The sequence below is a fragment of the Ailuropoda melanoleuca genome, chromosome 10, assembly GCF_002007445.2.
Source record: "Ailuropoda melanoleuca isolate Jingjing chromosome 10, ASM200744v2, whole genome shotgun sequence".
Classification (NCBI taxonomy): domain Eukaryota; kingdom Metazoa; phylum Chordata; class Mammalia; order Carnivora; family Ursidae; genus Ailuropoda; species Ailuropoda melanoleuca.
The window spans coordinates 99,943,977-99,964,626 of record NC_048227.1 but is presented as its reverse complement, the minus strand read 5'-3'; the positions used below and the strand labels follow the sequence as shown (position 1 = coordinate 99,964,626).

The following is a 20,650-nucleotide window of genomic DNA, read 5'->3' as shown; positions in this document are numbered from 1 at the left end:
GGTGTGTGGCCCAGAAGTCTCTTTTAACCTGTTCTCCAGGTAATTCTCATCCACCTTGAGGTTTGAAAACCATTAATTATCCCATTAAGACGTACGGTAGTATCTCAATAAGGGAATTAATGTGTTAGCTATACAGTAAATTATAATAAAAAGGTTGAATATGTAGAGGTAGTAGAAAATAAAAATTTCACTTTATTCCCACTAAATATTCATTTCAACACAAATGATATGTAGTTAGGACTAATCCATCTTTTCATTGGCATTACTTTCTAAATCACAAGGTGCTGAGTTATTTAACATGTAAAATAACTGAAACGTTTTAATTCCAATTAGAAGCAAATCATCATCTGTACAACTCATACAGGAATAATTATAAACGTGAGGGGTTGGGAACCTTTAAATAGCAGCTACCAAGCTAGCCACTTCTGTCTTCTGGGGAGGCGTGAGGGAGAACGCAAGCGACACGCTCCACAGGCGGGATGGGCGAGCCCTGACTCACAGGCCGTGGGGAGGGAGTTGGCACAGCACCACACGGTGCGGTGGGCGTGTAAACCCCGGTCTACACTAGTCTGGATGAAAATCCCCACCAACAAAAATAGCTTTACTACATAAGGAGAGAAAGTAGACAGAGATAAACAAATGAAGGCCAGAGGCCGCAACCACGGCAATAATACGTGGGGTCAACGAGCACAACTGAGCTAAAGATCAAAGAGTCTGCAGATGTGGGACAACCCACGTGTGTGTTCAAGGGCTTCAGGAAAAGCCCATGTTCTTTTTTCTGGCTCTGGTCCTAACTAGCCTCTGACAATGAGGAAGTCTTATGGAAGCTCTCTGGTCCTCACTTTCTTTAGTTGTAAGTTGAGGTGACTGGACTCTACAATCTCTCAGGTTGGCTCTAGTTCTAAGATACTACAATTGTATAACAGAAGGTCTTACTCTGTGTTTAAATTTTTACTGTTTAAGTATCCTGGGATAAATAATTGATCAGAACAGTTAAACATACACACACTCTAACATTTTGCTTCATTAGGACTGATATTCAAATTGCATCATTAATAGTCACTTTTACACAGCTAGATCAACTGTCAGGCTACAGTCACGTAGAACTACGCTTCATGGTGCTATGTGGAATTAACAGAATTCTTTGGGTTTTGAACTACGCTTGGTAAAACTTCACCTCATCTGTAAGAAAGCATCCTTCTCTTCCTTATTTGTTGTTGTATGTATGTTATTTTGTTCATCTGATGAAGAAACATTATCTATGAGGAGATGCACAGGTGACCAAATTCATTTAAGCCTTATATACTCAAAACACAGAGATATATAAGATATGAACTGAAGACTAACCTCTTTCCTGTGGCATTGGTGACTGGCTCAAGGCAGGATGGGAACTGGATTCTGACTGGCTCCCAGGTGGCTGAGGAGGCATCTGACTGCCTGGAAAACACAGGAAGGGAAGTGGGGATGGGGAACCCTCTACATTAATATTGCAATTGTGCAAAACCAAGACACAGTTACATTTATTTAATCTTAACGATTAGAGAAGGTACGGCCCCATATCGAAAAAGACATGGCTCAAAAAGCGTGCTACATTGCCCCTTTCTGGTAAAACGAAGAAGAAATATGGATAATCATATTCAGCCAATGACCTCCTGAGAAGTTTCATTTCTTACTGAAGGAGTTCCCAAACTCACAAATAAATTAGCAGCAGAAATCCAACAAATACTTTAACACATTTAACAAAATCCAAGACTAATGAACTAAACTCCCCTCCTGAGTCTGAACTAGTTTCTAAGTGGCCAGACATGCACACTGGCCAACAATTTTTTGTTGGTAAATATTTATTCGATGTAGAAATATCAACCAATTTCTAGAAAAATCTTTATAATTAATCAGAGATTTAAAATAAACATAGAAGACCTTCGTGAAAAAACATAAAACATACTACTATAAAATGTAGTATATATTAGCACTAAAGATGGAAGAAGTATTATCCTGCACCTTTTTTGATCTTGTTAATAAAGCAACAGCATCTATTAACATCTATTTGATTTCCATTTATTTAATGTGTGCTCAGCTTGTCTTTTCAAACTAAAATGTAAGCTCCTTGAGACAGGAATCATGCCTTTTACTCTTTTAATCCCTTCATTAGCATAACAAATATTAATAAAACTTTGTTATTTAATGGCCCTTAATCTGAGCATATGAATTAAAGGAAATGATACTTATTATTTTTATTAATTAAAGGGAGACAATGAATCAGGTGAAGGCAGGAGACAGGATTTTGAAATTTAAGAATCATCAGAGGTACTTGAGATCTCAACTCACTTTCTGGCTCAGAGGTTTAGATACATTTTGACTAAAATATTACTGAAGAAGGCAGTTGAATTTAGCACAATCCTCAAGGTGCTAGCTCTCAGGGCATCAAGACCCTGCTGTTTCATCTTCTAATCTCCTCCCTTGCTAAAATAAACTGAAAGACCGGAACAGACAAATACACATACCTAAGTACATACATGCAAGCGTACACAGACCTCCCTGCATAACCCTCCGATACCACAGTCTATGATCCTGCCAGGTCAAGCTAACTGCTCTGACATCACAGGACCTGCTTTTCTATGGTTTTGCACATTGCTACAAGAGTCACAACTGAGTAGAGAAGGAAATTAATGTATTGAAGATTACCACCACGTCACCCGATGAAGGTCACGCTGCAGAGCCTGGTGTTTTATGCTGAATAACCACCCCCTCCTATTTCTAACCAATGGCATCTCTGTGAGTCCAGGCAGCCTGACTACAGACCAGGAAGAGCACGGTCCCCAGAGTTTCTCAGGACTGTCACTCATTACTAATTCTAAGAACGGTTGTATCTGTGGCAGCCAGAGAGTGAGGAAGATGATTTTCCATTTAGATAACATGTACACATCGTTGTTAAAATATAGCTATAAAAAAAAAATCCTGAAATTGTTTTTGAGAGTTTAGTCTTCGCACTTTCAGAAAAGAATGTGTGTGAAACCTGTGAATGTATTTCTGTGTGTTCCTGGGTTCAAATGCCCTTCTCATTCTCGGATAGAGTGAAAACCAAGATCTGAATTTACAGATGCTGAGAAACGTGGCACTGTGAGACCACTACGAGAAGCTCTTCAGTGACAGCCACACCTAGTGTATAAAAAACCTAGACAGACAGTCCAGCCTCTATTCGGCCATTCATTTTACTCCTAGACATTTGTAGTAAATTAGTGTGAGCACCAAATAATTAAATGTAAAGTAAAAACAAAACCCAACATTCTGGATGAAAACATTTCAAGGGTAAACACTGGTCATCAACGTGGCTGGAGACACACAACAGGTGCTGTGTCTACTCAGGGACATGTGCTTCCTACGACATGCCCTAGGGCTCCCAGTCTGCAGCCCATTTAGAAATGGAAAGCACTCTGCAGCCAAATCCTGACTTTTAAAAATGTCACCGGGGAATCAGCTGCACTAAGACAGTAAGTGCTTACATTATAATGATTGTTTCTGTATGACAGACCGAATTCATAGACTCATGACAGCAAAACACACAGTAATTCTGTGTTAATACAGGACAGCACTACTTACACTATGCACGCCCAAGGCACTGCTCTCATGTACAACACATCAAGTAAAAATAAAAAAAGGCTCTAAGAAACCCAGCTCATGAATTCATGAACTACTGCCACAGCCAAGCAGCACTGTGCTCATCTGGTGCAATTCTAAGACAGTAACTCTTTACAGCAATGAGAGAATTTATTATTAAATCTATCCTTTAAAGAAATAAACAAGAGCCTTTGCATGGTAAAGACAGATCTGAGCAAACCGCTTTAATCGCCCCATGTGCTTTTACCCTCTCTTTCCACTAATAATTTCGTAGTTACGAAGAAATACGTTCATCCTCCGTATGCCCAGGTAGAAAGCAGCACAGTCATAGTAGCTGATGAATCAGAAAATATGTCTGAGAAATATAATACAGGATTCGTTTGTGTCCATGGTCCATATTAAGAAGACAATTCAGAGCGCTCTGAACCAAATGAATTAAGTAAATACCCTCAAAACCACAGATTTTTATAGGACATATGTTTCTCGTAAGCAAAACCTTTTAAACAAAATTTGGTAATTATTTTAAAAGAGAATATTGCCATGCATAGTGAACAAGCTTTATGGGAAGGCTTTAACATTAAAACGGAGTTTTTAAAGAAAGCCATTTTCCCCTTGTCTGTGTCTACAAGGATGCAAACACAATCGAAAACACAACTGGAAAAAACTATATTAGAATAAACATAGTTAATTCTAGAGTTAGAATAAATCCCACTACTTTACAGCTATGTATTTATTCTTCAATGACCGTATACACAATATTGTACAAATCTTGGTGCAACAAATAAAAATGAAACACCAATATGTCACCTGAATTTCAACTGTTGCCAACTTAAAACTCTCAGAAGTCTATACCATGATTTTTTTTAATTAAAAACTTTAAATTTTACACAGAATCAAAGTTACCAAATGAGTACAATGAGTTCCTATGAATCCCTTAGCCTACCTCCCCCAGTGTTCACATCTTTTATCACCATATTATAATTATCTAGAAGCACTTCCCGTGGTGCCACACTATTAGCTAAAGATCTTATTTGAATTTCACCACCGTTTTTCTCTCTTTCTTCCATTCCAGGATCTCACACTGCAGTTAGTTATTTCTCTTAGTCTCCTCCAGCCTATAAAAGACCCTCAGTCTTTCCTCACGCTTACGACCTTGACGCTTTTGGAGAGTACTGCTCATGACGTTGATATGTTTCATTTCTGGCGCTGTTTACCTTGATTACTTGGTAAAAGTTGGGTGTCTACCAAATCCCTCCACTATAAAATTACTATTTTGCCCTTTGTAGTTGTATCTTGGGGACGATCTCTGAGACTATGAAAATCCTGTCTTCTCTCAAACTTGCGAGCACTGATTTTAGCATCCATCAGAGAACCCTGTCTGTAACGTTTATTACAATACTATTTGTAAGAATGATTCTTTATTCCCTTCTGCATTTATTGATGGAAATCTACTTGTGAGGAAGAACTAGCTCTTCTTCCCCATTTGCGTATGCATTTATAAGACTATTCGTTTCTATCCACAAAAGCTCATTGTAGAAGGCACACTACAGGATGACTTCCAGCAAGTCACATCCTTGTGTAATCCCCGCTTCTTGGTTGAGGGCAGAACCTGTGACTTGGCTTTAACCAAAGAATATAACAAGAGTAATGAAACACCACTCCTAACATTATGTTACATGGCAAAATTAAAGGCATTTTACAGACACAATTAAAGTCCCTAATCGGCTGGCTTTGAGATCATCAAAAGGGTGATGATGATAGGCAGACCCGACTTTGAAAGAGGACCCAGGCTTCTCTGAGCAGACAGTGCTTCCAATGGCCTTGAAGAACGAAGCTCCCATGATGAGAACTGAGCCACATGGCAAGGACAGGCAGCCTCCAGAACTTGAGGGCCTCACTTCTACAACCACAGGAAATTAATTTTTCCAACAATCTGAATGAGATTGGAAGCAGATTCTTCCTAGTTGAGCCTCCAGATGAGAAGAGAGACCATCTGACACTCTGTAGGCTTATGAGGCCCTGAGCAGAGGACCTAACTAGGCTGTGCCTGGATGCCTCGCCATGGAAACTGTGAGACAGTGTGTGTGTGCTGTTTTAAGCTGCTAAGTGTGTGGTAATTTGTTAAAACAACAAAAAATGAATATACTCATTGATATTTATTTTATTCCATGGGTTAATATGCAACACTGACATTTTTTTTTTGCTCAAATCGCTCCAGCTTTGGCCATCAGAAGCTCCTTCAAATCCTTAGTTTTTGGAATCATAGATACTGCAGGCTCATTTTGCATTTTTCCTGACCTAGCCCTGTTATCAACCACTTCTCCTAGGAGTGCTGGTTCCTTTTACCGGAAGATGATGTTCACAGACTAAGATCAGGGCACTAGGGTCTGCTCATTATTTCTGGGGTGTTATTGCTTCTAGGCCCCCCTAGTGAACAGAAGTAGGAAATACACGTATGTACACTAACCCATACATATATGCATAACTATATTTCAGTATTTGTGTGCGTAACCGTGAGCTTATGCAAATACCTCTGATTCCAATCCAGAATTGGAGGGTGTATTATAGCCTTCCCTCTTTCCTTATTATGACCTCTTTTTATAATAGTTAGAAACCCTGTTCTCATTATCTAAATCAATTTACTAATTTATTCAATTCTATTATATACACAAAGTAATTTCAGAATTACTAATCTACATCACTGTGAAAAACACAGAGCCATTTGTTAGGACTTCTTGCCATTTTGCATTCCCTTCACACCTTGATTGGCTTTAATTGTTCTGATATTCAGGGGGGTATGTGAAGCACTTCTATGGTTCCGTAAGTCACAGCGATACAAAAAGATAGACGTCCAAGAGTCAGTCCCTCCTCAATCCTGCTGCCCTATTTCCATTTCTCCTTCTTTCCATTTCTTTCCAGCTGCCCTCTATAATAAATAATCTTTTTAGGTTTTGGTTATCTTTGCTACATATTTTTTTCATAAATGAAAGAATACCTGTGTATTCTCTTACATTATTTTACTCCTTACTTGAAGGGTAGCATATCCTAGACAAGTTTTGGGCTTTGCCTTTCCACTTGACAACATATCCTGAAAAGTACATTCTACAAGTACTTTTGTAACATTTTTCATTTGAGGAATAGGTATATGGCATTCCTTTGTGTGAATATTCCATACTTTATTCAACCACTTGCCTCTATATGGGCATTTAGGTTGTTTTCAATTTCCTGTGTATGTATTTCTGTATTGTTGAGATCTATTTTTAGGGTAAATTCCTTGAAGTAGGATTGGTGGGGCAAAAAAAAAAATATGTAAATTTCCCTCTGTGAAGCTCTGAACCAATTTAAATTCTCACTAGCAAAGTCTGAAGGGTCTGTCTCTCTGTAACATCACTAACAAAGTATGTGGGCATTTAAAAAATGTTTGTCAGTCTTATATGTGAGAAACAGTATCTGAGATTTTTGAATTTGCTTTCCTGATTCTGAGTGAGTTTGACCACCTTTTCATTTTGAGAGATATAAAAATATATCTTCCGGTTCATTGCTGGTTCATGTCTTTACCACATTTTTCAGTCTGGGTTTTTGGCACTTTTGTCTTGAAGTTTTTAAAAATTCTTTATATATCAGGGATGTTAGCCTTTTCTCTATGGTGTAAGTTGTGACTGTTTCCTCCTACTTTGTCAATTGTCTTTGGATTTTATGATGTCTTCTGTATTGGAACATTTTTTTTTTAAACAAGGGGCCAAATTTATCAATCTTTATTTTTATTGCCTCTGGATTTTGTGTCCTAGTTAGAAAGTTCTTTTCTGCACCAAGGTTAGAGAGGAATTCACCCCAGTTTTCTTCAAGTACATGAATGGTCTCAACTTAATCTACCGGGAGTTTATTTTTGTGTGTGACAAGATATAGATAAAATTTTATCTCCTGAGATCAGTTTTTAAGATCTACTCCTATAGCATGTTTTAATGTCTATTAAAGCTAGCTCTCTAACCCCTCAACCTACTTTTTCTTTTTCAGTGTTTTCTACCATATTTATTTTTTCTATATGAGCTTTAGTATCATTTTGCCTATATAAAATAGCTTGTTAATATTTTTACTGGGATTACGAAGATACTATAATTTAAGGAGAATGGAGAACTATTGAGTTCATCCTGTTCAAAGAACAGGAGACATATTTCATTGTTTATGTCTTCTTTAGTTTCTTCCAAGTACGTAAAAGTTTTGTGCATTTTATGTTAAATTTATTCCTGAGCATTTAATCTTCTTTGTTGCTATTACAAATGGGATTTTCTCTAATGGTATGTCTTTTAACTGTTTATTGCTCATGTAGAGGAAGGCTATTGCTTTTACTTTTCATTTTATTTTTTCATCATGATAAGGGTATTCTTTAATACCCATTTCCAATTTCCTCCATACCCCTACCAACCCACCCTGCAGTACCCATCAGTTTATTCCCTGCAGTTAAGAATCTATTTCCTGGTTCTTAGTTTTCTCTTTGGAATCTGTTTCTTAGTTCTCCCTTGGAAAAAAGAACTTTATTTTCCCCTTTGCTCATTTGTTTCTTAAAGTCTACATATGAGTGAGATCACATGGTTTTGTCTTTCTCTGATTGACTCAATTCATTTAGCATTATACTCTCTAGCTCTATCCATGTTGTGCTGAAGGGCAAGATTTCATTCTTTCTTATGGCTGAATACTATTCCATTGTATGTATACACCACATCTTCTTTATCCATTCACTGATGGGCCCTTGGGCTGCTTCTATAGTCTGGCTATTGTAAATAATGCTGCTATAAACATAGGGATGCATGTATCCCTCTGAATTTGTGTTTTTGTATTTTGGGAGTAAATACCCAGCAGTGTGATTCTTTGATCATAGGATAGTTCTGTTTCAACTTTTTTGAGGAACTTCCATATTGTTTTATATAGTGACTGCACCAGTTTGCATTCCCACCAACAGTGCACAAGAGTTCCCGTTTCTAAACATCCTCACCAATGCTGTTATTTCTTGTGTTGTTGATTTTAGTTGTTCTGACAGGTATGAGATGATAGCTCATTGTAGTTACGATCTGCATTTCCCTGATGCTCAGTGATGTTGAGCATCTTTTCATGTGTCTGTTGGCCATCTGGATGTCTTCTTTGCAGAAATGTCTGTTCATGTCTTCTGCCCATTCTTAACTGGATTATTTATTTTTTGGGTATTGAGTTGTATCAATTCTTTGTATATTTTGGATACTAACCCTTCATCAGATATGTCATTTGCAAATATCTTCTCCCACTCAGGAGGTTGCCTTTTAGTTTTGTTGATTGTTTCCTTCACTGCACAGAAAGTTTTTATTTTGAAGTAGTCCCAATAGTTTATTTTTGCTTTTATTTCCCTTGCCTGAGGAGACATATCTAGAAAAATGCTGCTAACAGCCGATGTCGGAAAGATTACTGCCTATGCTCTCTTCAAGGATTTTTATGGGTTCAGGTCTCACATTTAAGTCTTTAACCCATTTCGAGTTTATTTTTGTGGATGGTGTAAGTAGTCCAGTTTCATTCTTTCACAGGTGGCTGTCCAGTTTTCCCAACACCATTTGTTGAAAATATGTTTTTCCCATTGTATATTCATTCCTCCTTCGTCAAAGATTAATTGGCCGTACAATTCATACAATTGTGGGTTTACTTCTGGGTTTTCTATTCTGTTTCACTGATCTATGTATCTATTTTTATGCCACTACCATACTGTCTTGATTACTACTGCTTTGTCATATAACTTGAAATTTAGAATTGTGATGCTTCCAAGTTTTGTTTTTCTTTTTCAAGATTGCTTTGGCTATTCAAGGTCTTTTGCAGATCCATACAAATTTTAGGATTGTTTGCTCTAGTTCTGTGAAAACTGTTGTTGGTATTTTGACAGGGATTGCATTCAATCTGTATAGTGCTTTGGGTAGTATAGACATTTTAACAATATTTGTTCTTCTGACCCATGACCATGGAATGTCTTTACATTTCTTTGTGTTGTCTTGAATCTCCTTCATCAGTATTTTATAGTTTTCAGAGTACAGGTCTTTCACCACTTTGGTTACGTTTATTCCTAGATATTTTATTGCTTTTGGTGCAATTGTAAATGGGACTGTTTTCTTAGTTTTACTTTCTGCTACTTCATTATTAATATATAGGAACATAACGGATTTCTATACATTGATTTTGTACCCTGTGACTTTACTGAATTCATTTATCAGTTCTAATAGTTTTTTGGTGAAGTCTCCAGGGTTTTCTATATATAGTATCATGACATCTGCAAATAGTGAAAGTTTTACTTCTTCCTTACCAATTTGGATGCCTTTTATTTCTGTATGTTGACGAATTGCTGTGGCTAGGACAGCAATTCTGTATCATGCTGAATAAAAGTGGTGAGAGCGTGGGGTGCCTGAGTGGCTCAGTCGTTAAGCGCCTGCCTTCTGCTCAGGTCACAATCCCAGGGTACTGGGATCGAGCCCCGCATTGGGCTCCCTAATCAGAGGGAAGCCTGCTTCTCCCTCTCCCACTCCCCCTGCTTGTGTTCCCTCTCTTGCTGTGTCTCTGTAAAATAAATGAATAAAATCTTAAAAAAAAAAAAAGTAGTGAGAGTGGACATTCTTGTCTTGTTCTTGACCCTTGGGGAAAAGCTCTCAGTTTTTCCCCATTGAGTATGATGTTGGCTATGGGTTTTTCAAATAAGGACTTTATTACGTTGAGGTATGTTCCCTCTAAACTTACTCTGTTAGAGAGTTTTTATCATAAATGGATGTTGCACCTTGTTACATGTTTTTTCTCTGCCTACTGAAACGATCATATGGCTCTTATACCCTTATTGTTGTGACATATCACGATGATTGTTTTGTGAGTACTGGACCACATTTGCATCCTGGGAATAAATTCCACTTTGTTGTGGTATGTGATTTTTTAATGTATTGTTCGGTTGGGTTGGCTAATATTTTGTTGAAGATTTCTCCATCTATACTCATGAGAGATATTGGCCTGTATTTCTCTTCTGTTGTGGTGTCTTTATCTAGTTTTGGTATCAGGGTGATACTCGCTTCATAGAATAAATTTGGAAGTTTTCCTTCCTCTTGTATTTTTGGAATAGTTTAAGAAAAATGGGTATTAATGGGTAAGAATGGGAATTAAGAAGAATGGGTTCTTTAAATGTTTGGGAGAATTTGCCTGTGAAGCCACCTGGTCCTGGACTTTTAATTTATTGTGAGTTTTTTGATTACTGATTCAATTTCATTGCTGGTGACTGGTCTGCTCAGATTTTCTATTTCTTCCTTCTTTAGTTTTGGTAGGTTTTATGTTTCTAGGAATTTATCCTTTTCTTCTAAGTTGTCCAATTTGTTGGCATATAGGTTTTCATAATCTTGTTACAACTGTTTGTACTTCTATGGTGTTGGCTATTATTTCTCCTCTTTCATTAGTAATCTTGATTAGTTGGGTACTTCTTTTTTTAATGAGTCTAGCTAGGGGTTTATCAGTTTTGTTGATTTTTTTTCAAAGAACCAGCTGCTGGTTTCATTATCTTTTTTTTTTAGTTTCTACAGCATTTATTTCTGTTCTAATCCTTATTATTTCCTTCATTTTGTGGGTTTGGGTTTTGTTCATTCTTTTTTTCCCTAGTTCCTTTAGGTGTAATGTTAGGTTGTTTGAGATTTTTCTTGCTTCTTGAGGTAGGCCTGTGTTGCTATAAACTTCCCTCTTACAACCCTTTTGTTGCATCCCAAAGATTTTGGATCATTGTGTTTTCATTTTCATTTGTGCCCATGTTAATTTTTTATTTCTTCTTCAATTTCTTAGTTGACCCATTCATTGTTTAATAGCCTGTTATTCAACCTCAATGTATTTATGCTCTTCCCAGATTTTTCTTATGGTTGATTTCTAGTTTCAGAGACTGTGGTCAGAAAAGATACACAGTACAACTTCAATTTTTCTGAATTTGTTGAGACTTGTTTTGTGGCCTAATATGTGGTCTATTCTGGAAAACTCTGTGTGCACTTGAAAACAATGTGCATCCTGCTGTTCTGAATATATCTTTAAATCCATCTGGTCCAGTGTCTGAATATGTCTTTAAATCCATCTGGTCCATTGTGTCATTCAAAGCCCCTGTTTCCTTGTTGATTTTCTGGTTGGATGATCTGTCCACCAATGTAAGTGGGGTGTTGAAGTCCCTTACTAGTGTTGCATTACTGTTATCTCTTTTATGCTTGTTATTAACCGTTTTATGTATTTGGGTGCTCCCATGTTGGGTGTGTAAATGTTTACATTTTATATCCTCTTGTAGGATGGTCCCCTTTATTACTACATATTGTCCTTGTCTCTTCTTACTATCTTTGTTTTGAAATCTATTTTATCTGATGTAAGTATTGCTATCCTGGCTTACTTTTGGCATCCATTTGCATGATAAATGTGTCTCTATCCCCTTACTTTCAATGTACAGGTGTCTTTTGGTCTGAAATGAGTCTCCTGTAGGCAGCATATAGATGGGTCTTTTTTTTTTTTTATTTACTCTGCCACCCTGTGTCTCTTGATTGGAGCATTTAGGTCATTTATATTCAAAGTAATTATTGGTAGATATGTATTTATTGCCATTTTGTTACTTGTTTTGTGGTTGTTTCTATAGATTTTCTGATCCTTTCTTCTCTTGCTCTTTCATGGCGTGTTGGCTTTCTTTACTGATATACTTGGATTCTTTTCTTTTTATTTTTTGCGTATCTATTAGTGGTTTTTGATTTGTGGTTACACTGGGTTTGTATATAACATCTGCACATAGCAGTCTATATTAAGTTAATGGTCACTTAAATTTGAGCTCACTCTTTATTCCTCTTGCCCCTATGTTTTAGGTACATCCTTTCATTTTATGAATCCTTTGATTTTTTTTTAAAGATTTTATTTATTTATTTGACAGAGATAGAGACAGCCAGCGAGAGAGGGAACACAAGCAGGGAGAGTGGGAGAGGAAGAAGCAGGTTCACAGCAGAGGAGCCTGATGTGGGGCTCGATCCCATAACGCTGGGATCAGGCCCTGAGCCGAAGGCAGACGCTTAACCGCTGTGCCACCCAGGCGCCCCTGAATCCTTTGATTTTTGGTTGAATTTTTTATGAATCCCTTGATTGATTTGAGAAACTCTTTATCCCTCCTATTCTAAATGATAGACTTGATGGATAGAGTATTCTTGACTGCAGAATTTTCCCTTTCAACACTTTGAATATATCATGCCACTCACTTCTGGCCCATTATGAAGTTTCTGCTGTAAAACCTGCTAATAGCCTTATGGGGTTTCCCTCATAAGTAACTGTCTTCCTTACTCTTGTTACTTTAAATTTTTTTTTGTTTATTGCAGGCTTTTTGCCATTTTAATTACTATGCATCTTGGTGTGGACCTCCTTGAGTTGGATTTTTGGGGGATCTCTGTGCCTCCTGGATCTGGAGCTCTGTTTCCTTCTCTGGATTACGGAAGTTTTCAGCTATTATTTCTTCACATCAATTTTCTTCCCCCCTTATCTCTCTCTCTCTTCTTCTTCTGAGATCACTGTAATGTGGGTGTTATTACACTTGATGGAGTCACTGAGTTCCCTAAGACTATTTTCAATTTGCATAATGTTCTTTCCACTCCTTTGGTCAGTGTGGTTACTTTCCATTATTCTGTCTTCTAGGTCGTTAATTCGATCCTGTGCTTCATCTGGCTTGCTATTTATTCCATCAGGTGTATTTTAAATTTCATTTATTGTATTCTTAATTTCAATTGGTTCTTTTTACCTCTGTGTTAAGGGTCTCACTGATGTCCTCCATTTTTTTCTCCAGTCCAGTATCTTTATGATGAATGCTTTAAATTTTCTATCAGGCATATTACTTCTATCCATTTTGCTTTAGTCTCTTGCTGTGGTTTGATTCTATTCTTTCATTTGGAAGATGTTTCTCTGTCTCTCCATTTTGTCTTACTTTCTGTGTCTGTTTCTGTGTGTTAGGAAAGTCAGCTGCTTCTCTTATTCTGAACGATATTAGCCTTATGAAGAAGAGGTCCTGTAGTGTCCTGCAGTGCAGTTTCTCCTGATCCCCAGGGGCTGGCACTTCAGGGAGTGTCTCCTATGTATGTTGCCTATGCTCTGCTGTTGAGTCTTGGCCTCTTTAACCTTTAATCCGTGTCCACAGAGACTCTCTTTGCATATTGTGGGCAGCAAGGTGTGCAGCAGTTTGCCTGCAAAACGACATCTGTCCCTACTGGAACTGAGGTCCCGTAAGATGTGCAGGTCAGGATATGTGAGGTTGGCAGGGTTTGCACCAGTCTTTGGTGGGGGGGGAGCGGCCCATAGCTAGGGGACTCAGGGGAGCCTAACTGGGAAGGGCAGATCCAAGGAAGTGCAGTGGGGTGGCGCTTGGTGCAAGCAGTTAGGTAAAAAGTGTCAGTGTTGGGCTGGTTACTGCAGGTGGCCACTGTTTATGCTGGGGGGCCAGATAGAGAAATGGTGCCTGCCTGCTCCTTTGTTCCTGGAGAGGTCTCCCTGTGTTCCCATTCTCTCTGGGCAGCACTCTGAGATAAGCAAATCATTCTGCCTCCCATCTGTTCCCAGTGTTTTTCAAATTGCCGGTTCTATGCTGTATCTTCATGGGCTGTTTGTCCTGCTGTCTCCTTAAGGGTGGGGACTCCACTTCCTAAAGCCCTGCAGGCTCTCCCAGAGCTGACCCAGCTGACTTAAAATTCCAGGCTTTAAGTCCAGCTGGCTTTCAGAACACACAAAATTTAGCCCGTCTCTTTTTCAAAGGCAAATATTATGGAAATTAATCCTCCCTGTTTGTGGGCTCCTGGGGTGCAAGTCTGTATCCTGCCCTCTCCACACTGCAGACTCCATCCCCATGGAGGAGGGCCATGGTCCCAGACCCTGTCTTCATTCTTCTGTCTTCTTCAATGTGGCCTCTTCCCTGCCTTCAGTTGTGGGGTCTCTATTCTGCCAGTATTCCAGTTTCCTGGGTTATTTATGCTAATATGGGTGTTATCTAGCTGTACCCTGGGACAAGGCAAGCTTAGGGTCCTCCTACTCTGCCATCTTCCCAGCCAATTTTTTTTTTTAATTGAAGTATAGTTGACACATAATGTTATAGGCTATTGCTCTTTGTATGTTAATTTTTATATCGTGCCACAGCACTGAATTCTTCTACAGTTTGAGTTAATTTATCATTGATTCTCTGGGGTTTTCCAGGTTTACTATTACATCATCTGTAGACAATTATATTTCTTCTATACCCATTTTTATGCCTGGGAGTTCTGTCTTAATTGCGCTGGCCAACATCTCCAGAACATTGCTGAGTGGTAGTGCAGACAGTGAAGACAGTAGTAGTGGAGACAGTGCCTTGCTTGTATTTTAGGGGACATGTCTTTAATGATTCCCCACTACATAAGATACTGGTTTTTAAACTAAGGCAGATATACTTTACCATGTTAGAAAGTACCTTCAATTTCTATTTCACTGAGTGTTCTTGTCATGATTGGGTATTGAATTTTATTAAAGAAGATATTTTTCTGCAAATTTATTTCCATTGTAAATAATATTAATGCAGTTGTTAATAATGAACCAACCTTGCATTCCTGGAATAAATTTCACTTAGTCATGTTGCACTATTTTCTTAATGCACTGCTGAATTTTGTTTGCTAATACTTTCCTTGGGAATTTTTACACTAGGATAGATTTTGAGTGACGTTTTTCTAATTAAAAAGAGCTGTTAAGAACTGGATCAAAATAATCATCAAAGTAAACATTTCTAGTAAAAAAAATATTGGGATTTTAGTATATAACAGAATTGGGAGAAAAGAGGCTAATACGTATATGTCTTATAAACCAGCACACATCCTGCAATGCATAACTTACAGCGTTTAGACTGAGATATGAATATAGTATAGCTTGGTGTAGTTCACAGAGGAAGATGGTGGGACAGTCAGTACTAACAAATGCTACGTTCTTACCGGTGACAGAGTCCTAGCACTCACCTAAATTCTTATTTTACCTTTCTGTTTTACTGTTCGTCTCATCTCACTAAAATTCAAGTTCCAGTATACAGGGAATTGTCTGTTTTGTTCCCCACTATGTCTGCTGAACCAGACATATTGTAAGCATTCAATAAATATTTGTTGAATAAATAAAGGTGTGACAGATTACCCCCAAGCCCAGACTAATAGTTAAACCATTAGTTATCAGTAATCACATAGTTTTATTACTGTAGATCAGGGATAGGCAAACTTTTTCTGTAAATTGCCAGAGAGTAAATATTTCAGGCTTTGCAGGCCATATGTTCTCTGTTGCAACTATTCAACTCAGCTGTTGCAGTGCAAAAGCACCATAGATAATACATAAATAAAATAGCATAAATAAAACTTTATTTACAAAGACAGGTGATGAGCTGGATTTAGCCCAAAGGTGGTAGTTTGCTAACTCCTGTTTTAAGTGACAGTATCAGTAAAAAAGAAACATCTCAGGGCCACTTGCTCAAAAAGTCAATAAACATCAAATGGTATTTATTCACAACAGTAATGACATATAAACCTGACACACTCTCCCATACCGAACAAAGAGGACGACATAAATAAATGTCAGGAACAGAATTTGGTTTGTGTCGTTTTAAAATCAGATGTAGTGTTGGATGCACTGGCTTCCTCAGTACTTAATGCACAGTTCTAAGATTTAAATGGTAATTGCATTTAGCAGGTAAACTGTTAGCTAAATGATGCTTTTTGCAGTTTTACTTTCTCAACTTTTTTGTCCAGACCAAAATAAACAAACAGATCAGAATTACTGGCGAGATGCAATCATGTAAGTTATGCTCTATTACTGTTGTGTTGGGGGAGGAGAGAATAAACATGAGATGAATAGCATTTCCACATTAATCCTCTATTGAGGCTAAAACTTCCTGGGTTAATTCCTTTTTAAATTACTACAACATACAACTACAGGAATTCAGTCAGAACAAAAACACTAACTCTGAACTACAACAGCCTCTGGCAGACAAATCACTCACCTTTTTTCAAGTAATACTGTGCTATCTTAATATGCGATACTAATAGGCAAAGAAATACCCAGAAATTCCATTTTTCAAAAGTTGTAGCGGCCAGAGAAGAAGCGTTTCTTCCATCACAGTACTGCAGCCAAAAAATTTTTTAAAATTAAAAAAATAATAATCAACAAAAGTAAAAGGTTTTAGTTCTCTAAGATGCAACAGCGATATCATTAACCAACATGGCAACACTGGATTTGAATGACAGCTCCTTTGCCAGGAATCCATTCTCTCCTTCCAGTTTTGCCTCATTAGCTGACTTTGGGCAAAAGTGGATGAAGGGAGAACAACATCCGGAGTGCGTGTCTGTCTTCCAAGTTCCGATGCAAGTAGGAGATGGCTGTGCTGGAATGTAAATAATTGAAGTACAAAACCACTGAGTCCTTACTATGGAGAAGGACACGTCTTCCCTGAGATTCCTTCATTAGTCATTCAAGGGGACTGGCTTCTTAAAATTAACATGGAATGACATGTTAAACCATAGAAGCCTCGGCAATTTTGCTGTCCAATCTTCCTCAATAAGGATGTGTAAGGTACATGGGGAATCATGGGATGTTTGATAGCAAAGACTTGGGGCCTATTCATAAATTCCCTGAAATTAACAAGGGTCAGAAAGGCTTATTGTTAGAAAAAAGTAGGGTCTGTGAATTCATGTGAATTAAACTGCTAAGTGGTTGCTGTGGAATTTTGAGAAGAAATAGGAAGTATTTCCTGTCACTTTACTAACAACCCTACTACGATGAAGTTCTTTCCCTGGAATGCTGCAACAAGATCAATACATAATGCATCGTTTTTAACAATTAGGAATTGAGTTATTCTTCTACTCTTCAAGAATTTTTGGAGGCAACACTAACTTTAGTGAGGAGTTTAAAAAAACCCACACTGTAGAAATTACTCCTACTAATTACCAATATGTCACGACCAAGATCAACTTTCATCTTGCACGTCCCTCTATTATTCAATTCTGCTGCATCCAAAACTAAGATCTTGGGATATTTTATTCTGATGTTATCCTCATACCTTCTTCATGTTATAGAAATCAGCTCTTTCTCAAATCTTTAAAGCTAACTATGGGCTTTACCTACCACAGTCTGACTTTATACCTCTTGTGGAAGACGTATTTCTTATACTCTGCCAATCCAACTGGTAAGAGCACTAGAACTTCTTACTGTGGGCTGTATTCACAGAAGTTATTTCTTTAATTTCTGAAACATGAAGTACCGGCTAGGATCTTTTCTTCTGCCATGATAAAGGACAAATATAATTTGGTTCAGAGAGGACACCGGTGGGTTGTGTAGCTGGACTCCAGATCTGTGGTAATCTTCGGACATCTTATCTAAGATAGTAACCAAACCAGCGTGTGTGGTAAGACAGCGCAGCTCTGCAATTTGAGCAGCAAGGGTATCACTAGTCATTTTCTTTAGTGAACTTTAAATAACTGCATAAGGCCTAATGGCAATAGTGTGCGTGAAAAATGAGTTTTCAATAACGCACATATTCATCAAATGTCCTCATCTTAAGCATTTATTTAAATGAGCTAGAAAATCCACAAATTACTTTGAGTTTGGTATCTTTCTGTCAGTGTCTTCTAGTTCATTTGCTTCAAGAAAGGAAACTTTAATATACGCCAAAGCAGACGCTTCAAATACAGAATCTGCTCGGGTCCCAGCTTAGCAGATACAGTAAAGACTTTTATCTCCGGTGCCTGAATGTGGACATACGGTACTTCATGTTATTTGGTGTTGCCTTGGGGTTTAGAGGGTGGGAGAGCAGCTGTGAGCAGACCACCAATACAATTCTTCATTGTGAACGAACCCCATCTCAAATAAAAGCAGTATAAAACACAAACTAACGCTTTCCCCCATCTGTGCCCTCCAGTGGGAACAAACCACGGCAACCTGGTCCTCCAACTTTAAAGAGTTAGCCTGCGAAGACAAAGTCTTCCGTGTCCTATGGCTCAACTGTTCATTCACAGCAGCGTTAGATTTTCCTAAATCCTTACCCGAGATAATGCCAACTGTTGATGTGCCATTGGGTCCAAAAAATATATAGATACATCAGCACAGTGGAGGTGTGCCTGACCTCTGTACTTCTGAGCCATTAAGGGAATGAGGAAATTCCCAAGATGTCCCAAGCATGAAAGAACCCAGAGAGGAGCCACACAATCTTCATTCTAAACACGCCACCAATCACCTGCTGGATTAAGCTTTTCAACTATTGGTCCTACTGTAGTCTGAGGGTTTGGAGTCTCTTTCTTACCCTCACCGCTAGCGTCCTGGATAGAAGAGCCTTGAAGGCCTATCAGCTGACAAATAACGAACAAGATGCAAACGCGGTGCCTTTTGTGGCAGAACGGCGCCTTCACAGGGGATTCACCACAAATGCTTCAGAGCTTTATTTGCTTTTATGACAGAGACCAACCTGATAATACATTATTATTTCATCTAGCCCACTGGATTCAAACCAGAATGTTTCCAATTGCCCTCTTTTATTAATTAAATATACTAAAGTTACATCATGTCTCTCACAAGGAAGTCAGCTCAATAGTCTGATTATCTGAAACTCACTCCAGGCCTTCTGGGTGGACCCTTTCTACAGAGAACTTGAGACAAGACCTGAACGGCTCTTGTAGGACGCAACTAGTCGAGCCAGGAAATACAAGGCAACACCTATTTCTAGACTTTACCGTTCAGGTCACTATAAGCTTTGACTGAAGATAAACCAGCGCCCTAAAACATTTACATACAGGAGATTCTCAGCTTTAAAACAGAATGCTCTTAGTCTGGACTATTTCCAAGTGGCCTGGAAGGAGTGGGAAAGGTGATTTCTGGTTTTACTGAAGCATGATTTTTCACTCCTGCCCTATTGCCACTGCCGGGCCTGAGCAATGTGGCTCCACGTGGCTGGCCACACTCCGCCCAGCCCCGTTCAGTTTAGATGGTCTGCACCCCCCCCATTACTCTGGTGAAGTGACTAAACTGTGCTTATGGAAAAAAAGAAATGGCCAGCAAATAAATGACAGGACTTCAGGGAAAGTCTATCAACTGTACTTCGTTTCAGGTGTGAAGACTGAATAGGAAATCGGTGACAGGACCAGAAATGTGATTTGGTTGAAAGCAGGAGCCACGTCCACCTTTGGGTGTCTTGGGCACCTCAGGAGGTCTCCCTTACGAACATCAGAGGCGCACTGAACGGTACCCACTACCGGACAGAAAATGTGCTCCCTGTCTATACTCAGCATTCTCATGGACACACCCTCTTCTCAACAGCTTTCAAGCTCAGGTATCCAATCCGAAGGTCTGTGGGGTGCAGAAAAACCCCCTTGGGGTGGGGGAAGTATACGTGTGCTCGGACAGAACACAGCTTGGCCCAGGAAGTGTAGCTTCGCGGCATTCTGTCGCCTCTAAGGAACTGGTAGGTTCTGAACTTGACTCATGCACGATACCAGACACAGAATGCGACACAGCTACCAGCCAATTCTGCTCTAATCCTTGCTTTGATGTAAGGTAAGAGGCAGGGGAGGGGAAACCAGATCGAGCATGCAGTTTATATCTCTCTCACTAGGACAAATTAATAAAAACAAAACCTAACTTCCCCCCACTCTTACCCATTCTTATTCCTCCTCAATATTTTTCCTCTTTCTAAGATTCCTTTTTTGTTTGAGAAGCTTAATATTTGGCTGCCTTCTGAAGAAATGGGTATAGTGACAGATGAAAGACCTGTATTCATCGTGTAATTCAGAATAAGGGAAAAATCGACTGCTGTGCATTTAAGATTCTAACAACCTTGCAATTTTGTATAGTCGTTTCCCCCACCCGTTCTTTTGAAGAAATCTGCTTTTATTCTGTTAATAACTAACCACAGTTGCAGCAGCATGGATCCGATTAGCAGTTCTTATGGTACAAAGGGGAGAGCAAAAAAAAGCTGTGAACAGGGTTGCCAATTTGTCCACCTGGGCCCCCAGGAGAAAGA

General features: G+C 38.7%; 1 protein-coding gene across 6 annotated transcripts in view; it reads right to left on the bottom strand.

The window, feature by feature from the left end:
• Positions 1-20,650, bottom strand: part of ARID1B (AT-rich interaction domain 1B) — a 383,300-nt gene that overhangs the window by 92,495 nt on the left and 270,155 nt on the right. For 5 of the 6 annotated variants that reach the window (XM_034669369.1, XM_034669370.1, XM_034669374.1 and 2 more), the window contains one exon: positions 1,348-1,437. The exons of the other annotated variant lie outside the window; for it this stretch is intronic. In XM_034669369.1, coding sequence (XP_034525260.1) covers positions 1,348-1,437 — 90 coding nt within the window. The remainder of the gene's footprint in view (positions 1-1,347; positions 1,438-20,650) is intronic. 6 annotated transcript variants of the gene reach the window in all.